The sequence below is a fragment of the Marmota marmota genome, unplaced genomic scaffold (assembly GCF_001458135.2).
Source record: "Marmota marmota marmota unplaced genomic scaffold, marMar, whole genome shotgun sequence".
Lineage (NCBI taxonomy): Eukaryota > Metazoa > Chordata > Mammalia > Rodentia > Sciuridae > Marmota > Marmota marmota.
The window spans coordinates 19,889,551-19,912,335 of record NW_026000242.1 but is presented as its reverse complement, the minus strand read 5'-3'; the positions used below and the strand labels follow the sequence as shown (position 1 = coordinate 19,912,335).

At 34.2% G+C, this 22,785-nt stretch overlaps 1 protein-coding gene across 5 annotated transcripts in view; it reads right to left on the bottom strand.

Annotated features, from left to right (window-relative positions):
* The window catches only part of Dcun1d5 (defective in cullin neddylation 1 domain containing 5), a 29,993-nt gene extending 8,352 nt beyond the window's left edge, over window positions 1-21,641 (bottom strand). Inside the window, exons 1-4 of one of the 5 annotated variants that reach the window (XM_048795914.1) lie at window positions 21,132-21,641; window positions 19,137-19,228; window positions 13,115-13,185; window positions 12,633-12,724 (exon numbers count right to left, since the gene is read on the bottom strand). In XM_048795914.1, coding sequence (XP_048651871.1) covers window positions 12,633-12,724; window positions 13,115-13,185; window positions 19,137-19,228; window positions 21,132-21,319 — 443 coding nt within the window. In that variant the 5' untranslated portion in view covers window positions 21,320-21,641. The remainder of the gene's footprint in view (window positions 1-12,632; window positions 12,725-13,114; window positions 13,186-19,136; window positions 19,229-21,131) is intronic. The other 4 variants (XM_015489937.2, XM_015489938.2, XM_048795915.1 and 1 more) reach the window with 4 other exon arrangements.
* Window positions 21,642-22,785: the final 1,144 nt, after the last annotated feature.

Sequence of the window (22,785 nt, the reverse complement as noted above, 5' to 3'; positions counted from 1 at the left end):
GACCTAAAATATCCACCCTCACCAGGATATATGACCTCTCTCTCAACTCTTATAGTGTTTGGTACAAAGCACATAGAGAACACGAACTTCTACTCAGGAATAATGAGCAGCAAATTCTCCTCTGCCTTGCAGTGGTATAGAGCTGACATGGTAAAAAGTCTGGGCTTTCCCCATCACCCACTGGTAAAAGGCCACCACCCTAATGGGGTCAATGGAGGCTATATGGGGAATAGCTAAGAAGGCACTCTTACCCCTTTCAGACAAGACAGTTATCAGTGAAGGCCTAAAGGGGACCCAGAACTCTCACCCTTGCCTATTAGTAACAAGAAGCATCCTTTCTTGGATGTCAATGGGTGCAGTTTCCACTCCTCAAAGAGTGGTGCTACAGGAAGCTATTAAAAATGAAATCCAAAGTTTCATATTGTATTAAAAATGTCCAGGTTTCTGGGGCTGGGGATGTGGCTCAAGCGGTAGCGCGCTCGCCTGGCATGCGTGCGGCCCGGGTTCGATCCTCAGTACCACATACCAACAAAGATGTTGTGTCTGCCGAAAACTAATAAATAAATATTAAAATTAAAAAAAAAAAAAAAATGTCCAGGTTTCAATAAAAAAAATTACTTAAACAAGAACCAAGATCTCACAGAGAAGGCAAAAACATAATAAATTCAAACACCAAAATGACAGAAATGCTCATAATTATCTGACATAACTTCAAAGAACCATCATAAAAATGCTTCAACAAGCAACTAACCACACAATAAAACAAACAAAACAATAGAAAAGTCTTATGGCCTATCTTATCAATAATCACACATAATATAAAAGGTCTTTAAATACACCGATGAGAAGATAAATTTGCAAAGCAGAGTTTAAAAAATGACCCAAATATATGCTGTTTAGAAGACACTAATCTCAAAAATAACAATACAGGCAGGTTAATAGCAACAGAATGGAATGATATACATCATAAAAACAATCAAAAGAAAGCAGGAGTGGCTATACTAATATGCACTTTACAACAAAGAAAATGATTCAAACAAGTGCTTAATGATAAAAGGGTCAATCAACCAAGAAGACACTGCAATCCTAAATAACCTTAAGCAATCCAAGATGTACCAAATAACAAAGCTACAAACATGTGAAGAAAAAATTGACAGAATTGAAGGAGAAATAAACAAATTCATAATTGTAGTTGGAGATTTAAACACCTCCTCTCCTCAACTGATAGAAATATTAGAATGTCAGTAAACAAAGAATTTAACAATACCATCAACCAATAGAATCTACATGACAAAGGAATACTTCACTAATTTACAGTGGAATATATATTCTTTTCAAATGCCTATGGAACATAAATCAAGATAACACCATACCCTGAGCCATAAAACAAACCCCCAGATAAAAAATAAATAACTGAAGTGATGGAAACTGTGTTCTCTGGCCACAATGGACCCAAACTAGAAAATAATAGCAGGAAGATAACAGCGTAATCTCTGATGAACACTTGGAAACTACACAGGAAACTCCTAAATAATCCCTGGATCAAAGTGCCAATGTCCACTGAAAATGCACTAAGTTGAAGGAGATGAAAATATATTTGTACCTTTAGATTCTAGAATAAGAGCAGCAAAATAAATACATGAACTAAATAATTAAGAGCCAAAATCTATAAAACTGAAACGAACAGCAATAACAAACAAACAACAACAACAAAAAAAAAAAACAGAACAAAAAAACTTACCTCCACCAAATCAATTAAACAAAAACTGGTTCTTTGGGGGAAAAAAAAAATCAATAATTTGACAAGGTTCTAGTAAGACTGCTCAAAAACAACAAAAAAGGGAAAGATATCATTAAAGACTCAAAGAAGTGGCTGGGGTTATAGCTCAATGGTAGAACACTTGCCTAGCATTTGTGAGGCACTGGGTTTGATTCTCGGCACCACATATAAATAAATGAATAAAATAAAGGTCCATCAACATCTAAAAACAACAACAAAAAAGACTCAAAGGGACTATCCTATGAATAACTATACACAAAAATTTTCAATCTACCCTAGATAAACTGATTCAATCCTTTAAAAAGCAGAAATACCAAGACTAAATAAACACCATGGAAATCAATATGTAAATTCCTCAAAAGACTAGTATGATTGAAACTACCTTATAACCCAGCTATAACACCCCTCAGTACTGATCCAAAAGAATACCCATGTTTATGGCAGTGCTATTCACAATAAAGAATGCTTTCTCTCCTAAGTGGTAGAAAGAAACAGGAGGGGGGGTGGGGGGAGATTTTCATGAAAGTAGAAGGGAGACCAGTAAGATAGAAGGAAGAGGAGGCAATTGGGAATGAAACTGATCAAATTATGAGTACATAAAAATGTGCCACAATGAATTCCACTATTTATGTATAATCATTACCCAGGAATAAAAAATTTTTTAAAAAGCACAAATACCAGACCACAATATGCAGTAATGAGTAGTCCTAAATTATTTATATTTATTATTATTATTTATATTTATATAATATAAATAATGTTTATAATACATTGTTATATTTAATAATTATAATAATTATTATTAAATAAATTGAATTCAAATTTAAAAGTTCTCAGAAAAAAATCTCTAAGCTTAGATGGTTTCACTGGAGAAACAAACCTATAAAGAACTATTCTACATAATCCATTTCAAATAATAAAACGAAAAACTTTCCAATTTACTTTAAAAAGCCAGAGTTACCTTCTAACAAAAGCAGACAAAAATACACAAAAAAAGGAAAAACCACATAATCATTTAGTGGAGGGAACTAAACAAATTAACATCTGTTTGTAATAAAACAAGGCCACAGGAGACAAGATAAACTTACAAAAATTAACTGTATTTCTATAATAGTAATGAGCATGTAGACTCTAAAATTTAAAAAAACACAACACCATTCATAATAGGTCAAAATAAAAATGTAATACATGTAATTCTAACACCGTATGTACATGACTTGCACTTTCAAAAACTATACAAGACTGGTGGGAAAAAATCAAATATCTAAGAAAATGGGGAGGGCGGGCAGTGTGGCTCAGTGTTGAATGCTGTGTAGTATGTGCAAGGCCCTGGTTTCAATCTCCAGTGCTGCAAAAAACAATAACATTTAAAAATGAACAGATATATATGGGGCTGGGGATTTGGCTCAAGCGGTAGCGCGCTCGCCTGGCATGCGTGCGGCCCGGGTTCGATCCTCAGCACCACCTACAAAAACAAAGATGATGTGTCCGCCGAAAATTTTAAAAAAATAAATAAATATTAAAAAACAATAATAAAATAAAAAATAAAAATGAACAGATATATATCAAAACACTGAAAATGGCAAAAATGTCAATTCATAGTTTAATCAAAATCTCAGAAAAATGTTTTTTATAGATATTATGTAAATTTATATGCAAAAGCAAAGGAACTAGATTAGCTAAAGCAATTTTGTGGGGAAAAAAAATGACCCAGTCCATCTAATTTCAAGACATTATATAGCCATAGTAATTTAGACTGTGGTACTGGCAGAAGATTAAGACACATCAATGGAACAGAATGAAGAACTCAGAAATAGACCCACAAAATACATCCAACTGATTTTTGACAAAAGTGCAAAAGCAATTTAATGGATGAAAGATAGCTTTTCAACAAACAGTACTGGAATATATGGACAACCAAGGCAAAGAATTCAACTAAGACCCCTAAGTCTCACATCTTTTATAGAAATTAATTTACAATACACCAATGACTTAAATGTAAAACTTCAAAACTCTTCTAGAAAAAAATATAAGAGAAAATTCTCAGGATAAAGCTAGGCAAAGAATTTTTCCATAAAAGGAAAAACAATATACTGGACTTAAACAAAGCAAAGTAGCAGCATACAAATTCAACATAGAAAAATCAACACTTTTCTACATACCAATAATGAACCCAGTAGAAAAATAATTGAGAAAAACAATTCCCATTAACAAACCAAACTAGGAATAAATCTAACCAAGGGGGTTTTACAATGAAAACTATAGAAATCACTGAAGAAAACATTAGAAGATGGAAAGACCTTCCTTGTTCTTCTACAGGCAGAAATAATATTGTCAAAATGATCATACTACCAGAAATGTTCCACAAATTCAATGAAATCTTTATTAAAACTCCAATGAATTTTTGCACAGAACTAGAGGAAAAAAAGAGTGCTAAAATTCATAAGGAAGAATAAGAGACTGTGAATAGTCAAGCAATTCTGAGCAATAACAAGGCTAGAGGCATTACCCAACCTCAAACTACAGAACTACAGGTAACAAACAGGATGACGTTGGCATCAAAACAGACTGAAAACCAATGGACTAGAAGACACAGAGACAAACTCACATAGACATAGTCATCTAATCCTTATCAAAGTTGCTAACAACATAAGATGGAGAAAAGACAGTCTTTAAGGTACTGGGAAAACTGGATCACCATATGTAGAAGAATGAAACTGAACCTCTATCTCCCTCCCTCAACTCAAAGTGGATCAAAGACCAGAAACTCTGCAAATGCTAGAAAATTATAGGGTCAATACTCCATCATATGTGTGTAGGCACTAACTTCCTCAATTAAGATTCCTAAAGCTCAAAAAATAAAACCAAGAATAAATTAATGGGATGACATCAAATCAAATTTAAAAAGGTTCTGAACAATATAGGAAACAAGAGCTCAAAATGATTATAAAATGGGAGAAAAATCTTTGCTAGCTACTCCTCTGATAAAGGGCGAATATTCATAATACACAAAGAACTCAAAGACTTATCAAAAAAACAAATAACCCAATCAATAAATGGGCAAATGAACAAAATAAAGAGTCATTTCTCAAAAGAAGGGCAAATGGCCAAAAATAAGTGAAAAAATGTTCAATTTCCTTAGCAATCAAATGCAAATCAAAACTACATTGAGGTTTCATCTCACCTCATTTAGAGTGACAATAATCAAGATTATAAATAATAGCCAGGTGGTAGCACACGCCCATAATATCAGCAACTCAGGAGGTTGAGGCAGGAAGATCACAAGTTTGATGCCAGGCTCAGCAACTCAGCAAGACCCTCAGCAAATTAGTGAGACTCTGTCTCGAAATTTAAAAAAATAAAAAGGGTTGGGGATGTACCTCAGTGGTAAAGTACCCCTGGGTCCAATCCCCAGTACAAACAAAACAAAACCAGAAAATAAATAATAATAAATGCTGGAGATGATGTGGGGAGAAAGGAATAATTATACACTGTTAGTGCGACTGCAAATTAGTAGGAACACTTTGGAAAGCAATATGGACAGTCCTTAAAAGATAAGGAATGGAACCACAATATGATCCTGCTAATTCACTCCTTGTGAAGAGCTGAAATCAGCATACTATAGTGATACCTGCATTTCAATGTTCATGGTAGTGCAGTTCACAATTACCAAATTATGAAGCCAACATAGGTGTCTGTCAACAAATGGATGAATAAAGAAAATGTGGTATACACACACACACACACACACACACACAGGTATATGTATATATATACACACACACACAATGGAGTTCTACTCTGCTATAAAGAATAAAATGAAGCATTTGCTGGCAAATGGATGAACTGGAAAACAACATACTAAGTGAAATAAGCCAAACTCAAAGTTAAGGCCAACTGTTTTCTATCAAATGTAAAAACCAGGAAGAAATAAGGAATAAAAACAAAGGGAAGATCTTATGAAAATAATAGAGGAAAAGAATGGAGGGGAGAAAAGAAGGGTTGGAAGGGGAGGAAGTAATGAAGTGAAATCAATCAACTTATGCATATATGAATTCCACTTATGTATGATTATAATGCACAATTAAGATAACAAATAAATAGAAGAAAGACCAGTAGAATAGAGGAGGGGGATGAGGGAAAAGGAGGACAGGGAAAGTGGAAGTACCACAGATTGAAATGGAATATATTATATCATATTCATTTATGAATATGTTAAAATGAACCCCACTATTATGTATAACCACAGTATACTAATAAAATCATACAATTTTAAAAATTAAAACTTTTATTTCCCAAAAAGCCTTATTAAGAAAAGGATGAAAACAAATGGGAAAAAAATATTACAAGCCACATATCCAATGAAGGACTCCTGTCTGGAATACAGATATTCTGTATTCTGTATATGCAAATCTAGAATATGAAAACTCTCAAAACTCAATAGTAACAAAACTATCCTTATATCTTTTAGCCTCTTTATAATTTTCTTCCCTGAGTTCAATCCCTGGTACCACCACCACCCCAAAAAGTGGTCTGAGATTACCACTACATTTTAGGTATAAAGCTCTATGTAGCTCAGTGGTAGAGCGCTTGCCTAACAAGTATGACGCCCTGGGTTCAATCCCTAGCACTGCCGTGGGAGGAAGGAGGAGTTACATGTATTCTTTCCCCTTCATGGATTATTTTAGGTAGAGGCCTGTTTTCTGTATCTTTGCAACTTAAAGCAATGTTTTCACATTTTGTTTTAGTAATTTAAGCTCACTGTTATAGTTTGGATATGAGGTGTCCACCAAAAGCTCACATGTGAGACAATAATTGGGTTAAGAGAGTTTAAACTCAATTAGTGAATTAATCCCCTACAAGGATTAACTGAGTGGTAACTGAAGGCAAGTAGGGTGTGGTTAGAGGAGGTGGGTCATTGGGAGTCATGCCTTTGGTGTATGTTTTCTATTTGGTGAGTGGAATCTCTAGGCTGTCTGATCATCTTGTGAGCCTTCCACCACACTCTTCTGCCATGATGTTCAGTTTCACCTCAAGTCCTGAGGAATGGAGTCAGCTGTCTATGGACCAAGATCTCTGAAACCATGAGCCCCCAATTAAACTCTTCCTCCTCTACAGTTGTGCTGGTTGGATCTTTTAGTCACAGCAGCAAAAAGCTTACTAAAAATATAATGCAAAACTTTAACAAACTTGAAATACAAAAGGGAGAAAAAGACAAAGTATGCCTCCTGACAATCTAAGTTATTCCTTTTTCTACCTCCATAGTTTGAAAATTATTTTAACAGTGTAACACACAAGGTCTGGTATATAGAAGCACTCCAAAAATATTTGTTAAAAAAAAAATATGAACACCAAAAATAAGCTCCAAGGTTGATGGACGAGATTTTTTAATTAAGTTTCACAATTGCTATTGGGGAAAAAAATCAGTGGAAAAATACAGATCAAAACAAAATCATAAAGCACATAGTGACTAAGTTCTAAAGAGATAAGAACTCAAGAAATTATATATAATCTTTTCCAAATATTTTACATCCCATGGGTTCACACAGCAACAATATTACTTAAGTGATCTCAATGAGCTTTAAGACAGAGATAGTGAAAAAAAGAACAAAGATTCATGTCAGTGACTTCAGTTAAAATCCTAACTTCTCTATTTTCAGCCATGGGGCCTTTAGGAAAGTTACTAATTTAACCCTTTCCAGCTTGTTTCCTCTTTTCTAAAATAACAATAATAATTTCATAGGATAGCCATAAAGATTAAATGGGAATACATGTGTTAAATGATTAAGATAGCTCTTGGCTTAATGTGTTTCTTTTGAGACAAATGGATTAAAAAAATCACCTACCCTACATTCTGTTACCCAAACTACATCCTACCACACCTAATGGTCTGCATCTTGAGCAGAGAAAGAATCTAATGGCATTGAAAATTGATGTTTTCTCCTTGGGGAAGAGTGATAAAAAAGAAAAGCCCAAATCTCCACATTACCAGCATCAGAAAGACTGTCAGTGAACCAAATAAACATACCTACTCACTAATACCAACTCAATTCTTAATCTAGTCCCTAGATAAACTCCAAATAGTAAAAAAGTCAATATCACAGAAATTAGGAATTTAGGAAGAATAGGTCCTTCTTTAAAAAAAAAAAAAAAAAAGCATTCNAAAAAAAAAAAGCATTCTTAACTAGTAATGTCATGGGAAGCAAGTAGTTTATAAATAGAACCAAAAAAAAAAAAAAAAAAGAAAGAAACAAAGAGAAACACCAGATTTGGGGGAATATTGGCATAATATAATACCACTCTCCAAGGCCATTATGGTTAATGGAAGAACAAAATGGTATAAATTTCAATACTGAGACTTGGAAATTAATTTCCTGGGTATTGTTAAACACCTGATCATCAAGGGAGGCCTTCAAAATTCTGCTTCACCTTTAAAATGAGAATTCTCATTTATGTATCAGATCTAAATGAGGTTCTCTTCCTGAAGGGTAAATTCCAATAAAAGAATTTCATCACAAAATTTTAGATTAAGAACCTTTTCTAAATCAGGTTTATCACCTACAATAATTCTACCTCTAGGCGTATATGGAAATGTGAAAAGCGCATTTTGAAACTCATGAGAGATTGAAGAGGAAAGATGCAAACAGCAGTTGGACCCAAAATGCCAAATGAATAATAGTCACAAACCACACTCACCATAGGATCCCATCTACCCACTCCTCTGCCTCCACCATAAAGTAAATATTCTTCATTCCTTTCTTTTTTAAAGAAAGTCAAGCCAGAACATTCCCTATAATTTTCAAAATAAGGACTCGAAAGACCAGAATGCGCAATCTGTACCCCACTGGCAGGTAACTTAGTTCCTACCACTGTTATCAGATGCTATCCTCTTACCACTTTATTTATAACATCATATCAAGTACAATTCTCTTCAAAGGTCTATGTTGTTTTCTCTACCAACATATTTTACCCTTGTTCCAACACGAAACTTTCATCTAGCTAATATGTGAAAAATGCTCCATTCCAGTAGAGTATGTCAGAACCAAACCTTCCAACCACCCCTAGAACTTTGTATCTGTAGATGGAGAATAAGAAAGATCCATAACCTCCTAAGAACACAAGCATGATTTTGTGTGTAGCAGTATATGTGAATCTTAACAGGGAGATGGTCCATAGTTTTGCTAAAATTCTCAAGTATCTAACCTTAAAATAACCAGCAGCTGGATATAATGGTACATACTTGTGTTATCAGCTACCTGGTAAGTTGAGGCAGGAAGATGACAAGTTTAAAACCAGCCTGAGCAACTTAGTGAGAACCAGTCTCAAAATAAAATAAGGGATGGAGATATAGCTCAATGGCATAGAGTGCATGCCTAGCACATGCAAGGCCTGCTTCAGTCCAAAGAATCTGAAAACATAAAAACAAAAACAACTGCTCATTAAAAACTGCACTGAAAAATCTTTGATGATTCCTATGCTCAAAAATCTGGTTGTTGGGGCTGGAGTTGCAGCTCAGTGGTACAGCACTTGCTTGCCTGGCATGTGTGAGGCCCTGGGTTCAATCCTCAGCACTGCATATAAATAAATAAAAGATCCACTGACAACTAAAAAATATATACATACATTATATATCTGGTTGTTTCCCAGTATCTAAAACATTGTTTAAACATGTTACCTAGGCTCTTCACAATGGAGTCATTATCCCAAATATCTAGAATTTTAAACACATTCTGGCAACTTTATCTATCCTATAATTCTAACAACCAGATTACGTCCTTTAAACATAATTTCCTTCCTCAAGGCTCTCCTCCCAATTTCTCTCTTCTGAAACATTTTCCCATATCCTCAACCAACAACATCTTGATCATTTTTCAAGTTCCAGTTCAAATGCCAAGTCTATAAAGATTTCACAATCTACTCAGCTGAAATTAGCCTTATTAGTTTCTTTCCTTTCCCAGTATTTTGTACTTTTACTCTATCACATATCAGGTTCTGCCTGGGTTTCAGTTATAGTATTGAACTGTCTTCCCTGACCTATTATAATATAACCAAAGGGCAAGAGCTGTGCCTGATGTATCACAGTGATCACCAGTAAGAGGCACAGTACTTAATGTAAGATAGGGTTTTAATGTAAATATCTATAAAATTAAATACAATTTGGGGAAACTTGACTTACTAAAGATGAAAACTTTATGAAGCAAAATATCTAGAAAAGCTATGGCAATTTCATCCTCTGAAACTTACAAAATATCCATCTACTCCCAATTATATATAAATTCAAATGAACAAATTTCTTCACACAAAATAGAAAGCCAATTCACTTATAGAAAGCCTGTATGATAGCCTTAAAGCAAATGTGTAAAGTTTTCTAAAAACTGTAAAGCATTATACAATACAGATTAAAATTAATCATAACTATTATAGTTCACTATATTTGACTAAAGTATATATTTTAACTATCAGACTATTTCTACTCTTTAGCACAGTTCAACTAAAGTTTCTACACATTAAAATTAATTGAAACAACTGATAACTATCTTAAGATGATTTAAAGACCATCAGCTTCCTTGGCTAAATTAAATTCTAAAAGTACAAATGAAAACTATACACAGGGAATAGAGCCTATAAAGTTTTATATTTTAAGATTATATTATAGAAAGTCAAGTATATTAAACAACTATAAATTTTAATATTAAGACATACAGGTTATTTAGTCTGTGTTGCTTAAAATTTGAACTATTTTTTTCCTAGCAAGATTTTGAAAGATTCAGGGAATAATAAGAATTGGTTGACTGAGAGGGAAGAAAACTTTATACTTCACATAACAATTTATATCATGAAGAAAAAAATCATTTTCCTAGCTGAGAAAACTTATTTGTATAGCTTCAAAGCTCTACAGAATATTGTTAATATTGTTCTAGGTACATGACAATGATAAACTTCTGGGACAATTTGAAATAAGTACTTGCTTTTATTTTGAATAGCTTTTGAACTTCCTACAGAAAACATATGTCAAAGGTGCACTGGCACATGCCTGTGCCTGTAATCCCAGTAACTCAAGAGGCTGAGGTAGGAGTCCAAGTTCAAGGACAGTCTGGGCAACTTAGTGAGGCCCTGTCTCAAAATAAAACAAAAAGGGCTAGCAATATATCTCAGTGATAGAGTGCCCCTTGGATCAATCCCCAGTAACAACCCTCCCCTCAAAAAAAAGATGCTAATAAAAACCATGTTCATGGGCTACTTAATTTCTGGTTTTTGGTACTCATATCTAATGATTCAGGAGTATTAGAAATGTTTTGTTAACCACTTTATTATACAAAGGCTCTTCATATCAACTCATGCAAAAACAATTTGCATCTTCTTGGTTTATAAATACAAAACTACTTATTAGCTGGAATAATCCAAAAAACAGCTCACAAAATGTAGTAACCTAAAAAGCCCTTAAAATGTCAAATTAGCAACTAACAATTTTAATAGAACAGGCTAAGTTGCATAAAAACTGTGGTTTATGTTCCTTGTGTATCCTTTTGTATGCACTTGCCTAGCACGTATGAGACACTGGGTTCGATTCCCAGCACCACATAAAACAAATAATAAAGGTCCATCAATAACTAATAAAAAAATTTTTTTAAGTTAATTAAATATTTGGTAGGATATAGCCCCCCAAAATTTCAGAACCAATGTATTTAACTGGGCATATTACAACATCTAAATGTAATACAGAACTAGTAATCGGTAAATTTAAACTCTAGATCCTAAATCTGCCACTAAGGAATTGTGTAAACATTGCCAAATATTTTCTTAACTTGTTTTCGTCTTAAATTCCTTATTTATAAATAATGGAAGTAGGAGAATTGATTTTATGTTCTATTCTAGAAATTATGATTTGGTTCCCAAGAAAAGGTTTTTACCCCTCCAAATATAAACTATCTATATGCTAATGTTGGTTTAAATTAGACACTGAAAACTCAAATACAAAAGCATAGGTGCCATAAAAACAAATATACTTCCTTTTAAAAAAACTGAAGAACAGGCAAAGGAGGACTAAAAATAGTTAGGTGTGTTAATAAAAGCATATCACAACAGGAAACCACCAGGCTAATAAAACCCTAGTTTCTGCCTTTAAAATATAAATTAATGCTTCCTCACTTGAAAATTTTAACCAGTAATATCCTGAAGAAACATTAGGAACATGATATAAAATTAACACATAATTCCTTATTAATTCTGAAATTAAATAAACTTCACTCTGGAAAGCCAAAATCAAATTATTTTTATAAAGTTAATTCTATAACTTATAATTTAGATATTCAAAGACACCATCTTAAACTGAAAGTATCCAACTATAAAATGGCTGAAGATTGCATGGGAACTGACATTTTCTTTTGTTCTGTTTGAGTTCATTTAGTAAAAAAGAAAAACAATCTAAAAATATCATGTAATTGTATCTTCAAACTGACTTAAGAAAGGAGTGAGGAGGCCCTGGAACTTAGGACTGCTCATGAACAAACTCCTTACATTGTGGAGTTCTCTATTCAGAATGTAAAGCCCTTATAATACTCAAGCAACCTGTGAATACAAACTCTTTAATCACAGATTTCTAATTCACTTAACAAGAGAATCAACGAGTTTTTGATACAATTATACTGAAGTTCTAAAACAATATGAAAAATGGGGTATTTATCTGCCAAGATCACAATATAATTTTGTCAATCCCCAAACTGATTGTGATAGATCAAACCAATTTGATTTTTTAAAGGTGAAATCTTACTCCTGAAAATTATGAAGCACAAAGTATCAATTAAGATCTTCAAATAGGCCATCAAATTTGTTTTTTAAAAAAATTTCTTACTGTAATGAAGTCATTCCCTTTAACCATTCTTCCTTGGTAAAAAATCCCATGCTTTCAGCCTCCAATTTCCACGCTAAAACTAACATAATAATCTGGAAAGAACAGAACATAAAGGATACGGGAAAAGTCAGCATAGAGATAATCATTTCTATATTTATCATGGAGAGCATTTTTATAAAAACTATATCCATCCTTCAACCATTAAAGAGTACAACCTCTGGAATTATTAACTATAAAGAAACTAAGATGGGCCAATTTCTTAGAAGTAAAAGTTTATGAGGTAGAATCTCACTTTACCACAAAAACATTTATAACAAGAGAATACGTGCCCAACTTAAACTGATTAATAACACTCTAAATGCAAATTTACAATACTAAAGGTAAAAAAAACAAAATCTTCATAAGTATAAAATCAATTTTCAGAAATTTATGAATTTGTTATACCCATCTTATATTGCATTCTACTTAGAAATAAAACATACATTTTCAGGTTCAACACCAATGTCTTCACAAAATTTTTCCATTCCTTCTGGCCCTACAACTTCATCAGGACCTTCAAAGACAAAAATAATTTATATATTTGATTATGATTCAATATCAACATAGAACAAGGCATCTATGAATACAACATAACATTTGACAAATAACTAGAATAGCTTCAAAAGAAGTATAAATATTTGCTAGAGGATTTAGAATTTAAAACTTTTAAAAGTAGTCTTTAACAAGTCACTATGAAATTAAGGAAATTTTAAAAAGAATCGATAAAGAAATACTTCATTAGTATTAATCATTAATTTATTTAAAAAATTTACTAAGCCTACTCCTAATAAAATTTTTGGCAATGCAGGAATCAATTTTTTCTTTTTGGTACTGAGGATTGAACCTAGGATACTGCACATGCTAGGCAAGTGCTACACCACTGAGCTACATCCCCAGCCCACAAAGCAAGAATTTTAAAAAGCCTAAGAAGATTGAAGCTAGCATGTGTAAGAAACAATGCCCATTTTCATTTTTTTCTACTAAGGATTTAACCCTAAGGTAAGCAACCTACAGTACCAGCCCCTTCAAATTTTTTATTTTGAGACAGGGTCTTGTCAAGTTGCTTAGGGCCTCACAAAGTTGCAGAGGCTGGCCTTGAATTTGCAATCCTGTCTCAACCTCTGGAATTGCTAGGATTACAGGCATGCGCCACTAGGCCTAGCTCAATGCATAGTTTAATACAGTAATAAGAAGAATATTCATTTACTTACTACAGATTATCATTATCTCTTTTAAATAAATTTAATTATTCTTGAAAATTTATATTGTAAAAATGACTTATTTAAACTACTATATTATACTTTAAGAAATATTTTCCTTATCATATTGGTTCTAAATCACAAGGCATCAGTTATGTCACCTTAATGTAGAAACAAAAATTTAATCTCAATTAGCTTGTGTCTATCATGTGACCAAAAATTGTTATTTATCTTATTCCTTACTTGACTCCCTATCACTAAATTTAAATTAACATATCAATTCTCATGCTTTTTTTTTTTTAAATCAGACTCCCAACACATAGATATTGAATCCGCTAGGTTTCTTTTGTGACTGGATAACTAAAATAAATCTTGATACATAATGTTAAATTAGTCAAGAGGAGCCTCTATTCTCCTTTCTTAAGAACTAAAAATACTCCAGCTTTATAAGTCATAAACTAGACCAACGCTGCTCAGGTGGATTTGACGGCATCATTGTTAGCTTATCTTAGAATGTAGCCATCCATTATGTAGTCAATACATTTTGCTGCTTGAGATGATATCCAGGATGTCAAAATGACTTTAATATATAATCAGAAACCAAAACCCATTTTAAATTTTATGTAAAATGATCAATGTCCTTAAGTTTAAATAAGCAGTAAAAGTGCACTGAAGTGTTGAAAGGGGAAGATGGTGGTAGTCATTTTTACTTCCTAATATGAACATCTAGAGAATTGTTTTAATTAAACATGTTATATTCATAATTCAACATAGGAAAGAATGTACATAAGAGCTGGGGGTGTAGTTCAGTGGTAGAATGTGTGCTTAGCAGGCACAAGGCCCTGAGTTAAATCTCCAACACCATAAAAAAAAAAAAAAAAGCATACACAATAAAGGTATTAAAAAATACATAACTAAGGCTGTGTTTGGCAGCACATGTCTGTAATCCCAGTCTCTTAGGGAGGCTGAGGCAAGAGGATCACAAGTTTGAAGTTAGCCTGGGCAAATTAGTGAGATCTTGTCTCAAAATAAAATAAAAAGGACTGAGGATATAGGTTAGCAGTAGAGTACTTGCCTAGCATATGCAAGGCCCTAGGTTCAATCCTAGTACCAAAAAAAAAAAAAAAAAACCAAACCCATAACTGAGTATGCATCCTCATTATATGGCTGGAAGAAAAAAAAAAACATTAAAAATTTAATGGAAGAAAACAAAAGTGCTTTTTAAAGCCATGACAGAAATACATTCTAATTTTTTCTGATGCAACAAGTACACTCGCCCTCAAAATTGCCATCAGTGCTTAGAAGGGAAAGCTGAAGAGTTTTGTCAAGAAATATCAGCTACTGTCACAAAATACAGGCTTCTAGAAATGGGGATTAGTGATTAAAACTGATTAGAATCAGGTTAAAATTTGTTTTATATGTATAAAGTATGCATATATACACCATATATATATATATATATACACACACACACACACATACATACATACACACATATACCTCATCTTATAGAGCTAAGATCTATAAATGTTAAATAACTTTCCCAAAGAAATGCAAACAGTAATATATTTAAGTCTAAAGCAAAGTCTGTACCAATGTCCTTTCCTTGAGTCATAATTTTAATTAAACTTTTTAACCATACCCTCCAATGACACTATTCCTGGGTAAAATTTCTAAAGCCGAATTTAATTTACTCTTTCATGCAAATTGGTTTGCACTCAATTTAAAAAGCCTGGGAAATGATTAGTTCACTGTACTAGTTCACTTTACCAGCTGGCTACTATATTAGTATTATACACTTCTAACATTTTTAAATTTTTGCTTACGACTTTTTAAAAATTCCCTTTCACTTTGTATGTTTTTGTTTACCACAGGCCCAGTATACAACTAGCCTTCTATATCTTGGGTTCTGCACTAATAAATTTCAACCAATTGCTCATCAAAAATATTCGAGAGTGAAAAACCTCCACCTGTACTGAATGTACACACTTTTTCTCATTATTTTTAAACTATTTACATAGCATTTACATTGTATTAAATAGTATAACTAATCTAGAGATGGCTAAAAGTCTACTGGTGAATATGTGAGGGTAATAGGCAAATAATAATACTCCATTTTATAAAGGAATTTGAGCATCTTTGGATTTTGTTATCTGTGGTGAAGATGAGGTTGTCCTACCAATCCCCTGTGGATAAACAGGGACAAACATATTACTAAATTCTTGTTAATTTAAATATCACTCAAGCCAGGCAAAGTGGTACACACCTACAATGCCAGGGACTTAGGAGGCTAAAGCAGAATTGCAAGTTCAAGGCCAGACTTTGCAACTTAGGGAGACCCTGTTTCGATACAAAAAGTCTGGGGATGTGGCTCAGTGGCAAAGTGCCCCTGGGTTCAATCCCCAACACTGCAAGCAATAAATAAATAAATAAATATCATTCAAGAGTAAAAAGGTTTTGCTTACAGGCAAAACCACCAAGTTAATCACACGTGACCTATAATTCTATAGTAACACATTGTGGGATATTTTTAAAACTAGGAGAAAAACATCATTAACTCTGATTTTTTTTTTTTTTTAATAATGAAAAAATGTTTCCAGGTGTATGTGCAGTGCTTAATACCATACCCATAATAGACTCTCGGGACAAAATAATGTGCTCAGTGACACAGCACTTTCATCATGAGCTACATAGATTAATTTTGGAACAACATTATTAAAAAGCTACAACCAATAAATCTAATGCTGTAATGCTATTACTGTTTTAACAGTAATAGCAAAAATATACTGAGTTCTGACTATATACCAGGTACTATGCTAAGGGCTTTATAAGATATTATACTAATAGGCACAACCACTGTCTCCACTTAATGAGGGACAGACGCATTTAAACACAAAACAATGACTGTTTGGCAATTGGTTCTTTCCTATCAAGCAATTTTCTGCCCAAAGTCTCCACAGAGAGCCCTCCCCTAATCTGTGTCTCTGAAAGTCCATCCAATCCTTCTTTATTTATGAAGCTCCCTATATTTATTATTTGCATAATATTCCAAAATCTATAATTATCTTGCCTATATGCTTGTTTACTATCTTCTTCACTAGAAGCCAAGTCCCATGAAGACAGGGATCATGTCTGACTTCTTCACTCCTATATCCCCAGCACTTTGCACAGTGCCTGACTCACCAACAAGTGCTGGATAAATACTGAATGAATGATAGAAAATAAATTAACCAAGTGTACTCATATTTTTTATAAAAGTGAAAATTAGTTACCATGTACACAGTCATGTACATATTTAAATAAAAATATTAGCCCTGTGCAATGGCACACACCTATAATCCTAGCAGCCCAGGAAGCTGAGACAGGAGGATAGCAAGTCCAAAGCAAGCCTCAGCAATTTATTGAGCGCCTAAGCAACTCAGTGAGACCCTGATTCTAAATAAAATACAAAAAGGGCCAAGGATGTCACTCAGTGGTTAAGCGTCCCTGGGTTCAATCTCTGGTACCCCGCCCCCCCAAAAAATTTATATATATAGGAATAGTTGTTAAAACCATTGTCTCTAGTGTCACAACAACCATGGTTTGACTCCTTGCTCTTGTTACTATAGTATCTAGGGCAAATTACTTAATCTAAGTCTGTTTTCCCAATAATAAAATGAATATTACACCATCTACTTAACAGAATGGTTATATGAAAAAATAATATATATAGCACAATTCCTGTAATAATGACAGCAATTATTTTGTTGGCAATTAAAAAATGCTAATACAGGGAATACATGTTTAATTAGAATTTTATGATACCCAGGAAAGTCCTAAAAAGAGGTAAACTCAAGCAAACATTAAAGAAAAAAAGTGCTAATTATTTTTATAATAAGAAGAGTGACCTTTTGATTCTATATCCTGCATACCAATAAAACTGGCATTTTGAATAATGGGTCAACATCTTAAATGGAGGTCAGTAAGAAAATGAATTCCCTTCATTTAAATTGGGTTAGTGGTTGCCTTGGGATGCCAGTAATAGCTTTTTTTCTGGTCTAGAATGATTCTGTTCTGCTACTAAACAATTTTAAATTATACTTTTGGGACCACCTCACTGATCGCAACAGTTATGTTGCTGTCCCCTTTTTAAAATAGTCTCACTTTCCATACAGTTAATCTAAACTTTATTTCAAGTTCAAAGCACATTTTAGAACTTAACATGGATTAGCACTAAATAAACTACATACACACTTTTAAACAAAGATTGTGAGAATGTCATTGATAAAAGAGAGGGAAAAAAAAAATAAGAAAGCAGGTAAGAAAAAGAGGGAAAAGGAAAACCAAAACCAAGTTTTTAGAGTTAATAACTCCAAAAGAGCAAAACTACTTTAAGGGGCTTACAAAAACGTTAGTAACAAATGGGAAATAATTATTCTTTTTCATTTACTTGCTTAATTCTTCAGCCTCATCTATGGCTGGTTTTGACTTTCACCTATATCCTAGGCTTAGAATTTTTCAGCTGTTAATAGGATTTAGCTGAGGTTAGTTAGCTCTTCCAAGAAAACTACCCTGACACTTCCAAAGCTGGGTTATACATTGCTCCTATGAATTCTCACAATGTGTCTTCCTAATACAATATTTATCACAATGTAATAACATGAATCTATTTACTTTCCTATTCTATCTCTAATAGAAGTATATGACCAAATAACAATCATTAAAGGGTAAATGTTTTGTGTAATCATAGTTCAAATCTTTTCCTGTCTCCCCTAAAGTCTCAGAAAATGTTAAATTCACAAAAATTTCCAAAAAAATTTACTACGTATTTGTTTCCCATAATACTACTATAGCCAAAGGATGTAAATAAGTGAATCTCTGTTTACACATTAACAGTAAACGAGTTTCTCCTCTCCTGATGCATACTGAATACATATTTAAAGAAATACCAGCTGAAAGTGGCTCCATATTCTTTTTTTTTTTTTTTTTTATAATTTTTTAACATTTATTTTTTAGTTTTCGGTGGACACAACATCTTTGTTTGTATGTGGTGTTCAGGATCGAACCCGGGCCACACGCATGCCAGGCGAGCGCACTACCGCTTAAGCCACATCCCCAGCCCTCCAAATTCTTAACTAATCCACAATCCTTGGTTTTGACCCTGATCCTATCACACAGCACTAAAACATGGCAGGCCTGAAAAAATAATTTGTTAAATGAATAAACCAAAAGGAAATAAATTTTTTTAATGCATATGACTGATATCTTCTTACATTAATTTCATTACCTGCATACTCATAAAACCAAGCCAGGCACTTCTTGCTTGAAAAATGTTCCTCTCCACTTATTAGTCTAGCAGGGGGTTGGGATCTGCAATAGCTTAGAAAACACACAAATGCCTAAGATTTTTATCAAGTCTCAACTCTTAATGAAAAACTAAGTTCAATAAGAACTACTTCAGTTCAAACAAAGTTTTGTTTTTTAAGTTGACATTATAGGGAAAAAATGGAGTTAAGTATTTGCAATTTGAAACAGTAGTCTATACATTAGATTTCTGTCTAACAAAACCCAATTGCTTCTTTGTTTACTATCAAATTCCAAAAATACCAACTAAAATTATTGCCCAGATTTCAAGACTAAGCAGAAGTTCAAACTAAGTGTCAATGTAAGACTGAGAAAGTAAAATCTTTATTGTAATTCCACTGATTTCCATTGAAACTGTGCATAACACATACATTTCAAAATCTTACAAAGTATATATTTCAAAATAAATGATACATTAAAAATTTTCATGTATCACCTTTCAAACTTAAGATTTTTAAAAGATGATTTAGAACCTAAAAGTGTATTAAATTCCAGATTAAAAAAATACACACACAACAAAACTTTTACAAATTAATAATCAAAAATAGTCCAAATAATTGGGCAAAAGCTACTTAATCATATTTTTTTCCTCACAAAATCATTAAAAGTTGGGAAGTTAAAAAATGGCCTCTAGGATTTAACCAACCAAGGAATTCAAATAATTACACTACCACAATGATATGGAAACACTGGAATTTCTGCAATTGAATAATGTAATGTAAAATAGGAATACCATATTTTAAAATTTTAATTGATAAAGTATCACTTGATTTCTATTTCTGTCTGCCTAGCTACTTTAATGTTTAAATAATTTTGATATATTACACACTTAAGATGGCCACAAGTTACAGTGATAAAAACTAATTTGCCTATGTTTCATAAAAATATGCTAGTAACCACTTCAAATCCTAATGTTAGCTACCAAGGGATATAAGAAAACTGTATCATAAATTAACAGCCAAAAGAAAAAAATACAGAGTTCCTTAGGCTTCTTTGCCAAAGCACAGTAATGAAGGAAAAAAGTGAATTATAAAAAGGAAGATGTAGACTATACAAGTCACCTCCCTTACATTTTAAGCAGTAGATCTCTCATTAAAGAGCACTCTATTTTTTTCCTTACAACCCTAGCTAGTCTTGTTTTAATGGTAACATCTGAAGTTGATGTTGAAAAGCATCAATCATTGAGACAAGTATACCATATGAGATGGGGGGAGGACAAAAACCCACTTTCTCACACCTAAACTGCAATGATCTTTTGCAGCATAGAAGGTTTCTGTAATGACTGAATGGTATGAAAGGGGCCAAAAAGCTATTATTATAGTTCTGCTTTATCTTTTTTTTTTTTCTCAAAGAAAATACTGAGTATAATCGCTCCAAAATTATTAGTATACATTCTGAGAATTAACAACGTGCTGAATGCTCTAGAAAACAAAAAGCATGCAGAGCCTTCCCAACGCTGCACACAGGGAATTGGCTTCCCAACTATAATTCCCAAAACTGGGGCTCCTTCAATTAAAAAAGGCCTCCAGCTGGGATGGTTCAGATTAGTCCACTCCAAATACTAAAAATTTGGAGGCCAATTACAGAAGTTTTTCCTTTTTTACATTTCCAAAGCAGTTCTCAAGATTCCTTATGCTCTCTCTCCTTTCTTCAGGCTCTACAAAGAAATTCTAGGTTTGACCTTTTAGGTTTGGGGGGAAAAGACGAGAGAAGAATTAAGGGAGTAGAAAGTCGAAAAGAGTGCACTTTATCTATGCAAGTGTTTCCCCACCCATTCTGCTGGGCACGTAGACTAATGAAGGGCGACTCTCTGGTCCCTCCTTAAACGCCAGAGCACACGCACACTAGCGACCACGAGGTCGGGCTCGGAGACTGGGTGTTCTAGACCTACCGCCTAATTTGATTAGAGGGGTCTCACCTCTCTCCACTTGAGGCCTGGAGGCTGGGCCCAACTCCTTCTCCTCCAGCTGTCCTGCAAAGGAGAAAGGAGGAAAGACTGAAAGGTGGGGGGAGGTGGTACCTGGAGATTTTACACTTTTTGAGGCCTCCGTCTTCCGCTACTGCCGTTGCCACCGCAGAGGATTTTCTCTTCTTCTTCACTGGCATCTTCCGCCCTCCCCGGCAGGGTGGGCTGGGGGGCCGGGGAAGGGGGTCGCTGTCCGCTGGAGGCCCCTCAGCGCTGGCACCCAGTTCCCAAAGACAGCAGCAAGCGGAGGGACACAGTCGCCAGCCCGCACCGGCGCGGCCCAGCCGCTGCCCGTTCGCACGTCTCCTCCTGGTCTTTCTTAGCTTAGGACAGAGATAGCTCCTCGCCTGTGAACACTGCGGCTCGGTCTCACCAGGAGGAGAAAACGCGAACAGCGCGGCACCTACACTAGTCACGGACAGCAAGCAGCTCAATCTGACCCGGATGAGAATTGCCCGGGACCGGAAGTGACGCAAGTGCAGAGCCGGGCGACGCTTTGGGCGTGGCTTCTGTTGGTCCAGAGTTGCCTTACACCAAGCCGAGAGGGACTTGGCCTGGGCGGGTGGAGAAATGTTGTCAAAATTCCGTGTTTTGTCCAAGGTATCCTGACTGTTCTAATGAAGATTACACCCTGCGCCAGAGCTGATAGTCACCACCAATAAATGTTTCATGAAACCACTAATATTCTGCAGTCGACGTTCAAAATAACTTGGTAGACTAATCTGAGCTCTAAACGGTAACCTCACAATTAAATGTTCCCACCCCTTAAATGTGCTAGTGCCCTGCATGCTTTCTTTATGGGCCTAAGATCAGCTTCCTTCTCCGCCATACCCACTTTACCACTTCTGCTTATTACTTTCTCCTGTATTAAAACAGCTCTGCCATTTTTATTTCTACTAATAATGCACCTCTCAGGTAAGAGTCAGTAGGTACCCATTGACAATAAAAATTGGGGGAACAGTTCTAAGGGCCTCTCCCTAAACCTTGTTACCCCAAACAAACTAATCACTCGCACTCCAGTGGAAATATTTGTAATTAAAATTGTAAATGTTGTGTGTAGAAATTATCTAGTCAAAAAATCATTAGTCAATATTTTTTGTAAAATCCCCTCTAAAACAACTGTAATGACAGGAATAAAAATTTCTTTATATTCAATAACAGTCGTTATTGTTCATTAGCACCATAATCTGGCTAATCAGAATATCATATTTCTTTAGTTCTATTAATCGATTCAGGATAGATGCTTAGCTCAAGTCAGGGTAATAAGTGCTAAGGACATGAAACTGAGCTATTTCTTTCCTGTGAACTGGAACCTGAGAAACTGTTGGGAATGAAACCAAAATTCAGAAAAGACCAAAATCAAGCAGAAGACAGAAAAACCAAGATACGATTATGTGATATCAGTCCCAAGTCCATGATATGCCCTGGAATTGTCAGTTATGTGAGTCAATAAATTTCACCAATTTGCATATGTAGTTACCAAAATGATGTTTAAAGCCTTTAATCTTTCAACTCAGTTGAAATGCACGAGACTAACAAATATCAATCAGATCAAGTCTCTAAATAGAACTACTTTCTTCAGAAAGTAGAGGACAGGAGCATCAGC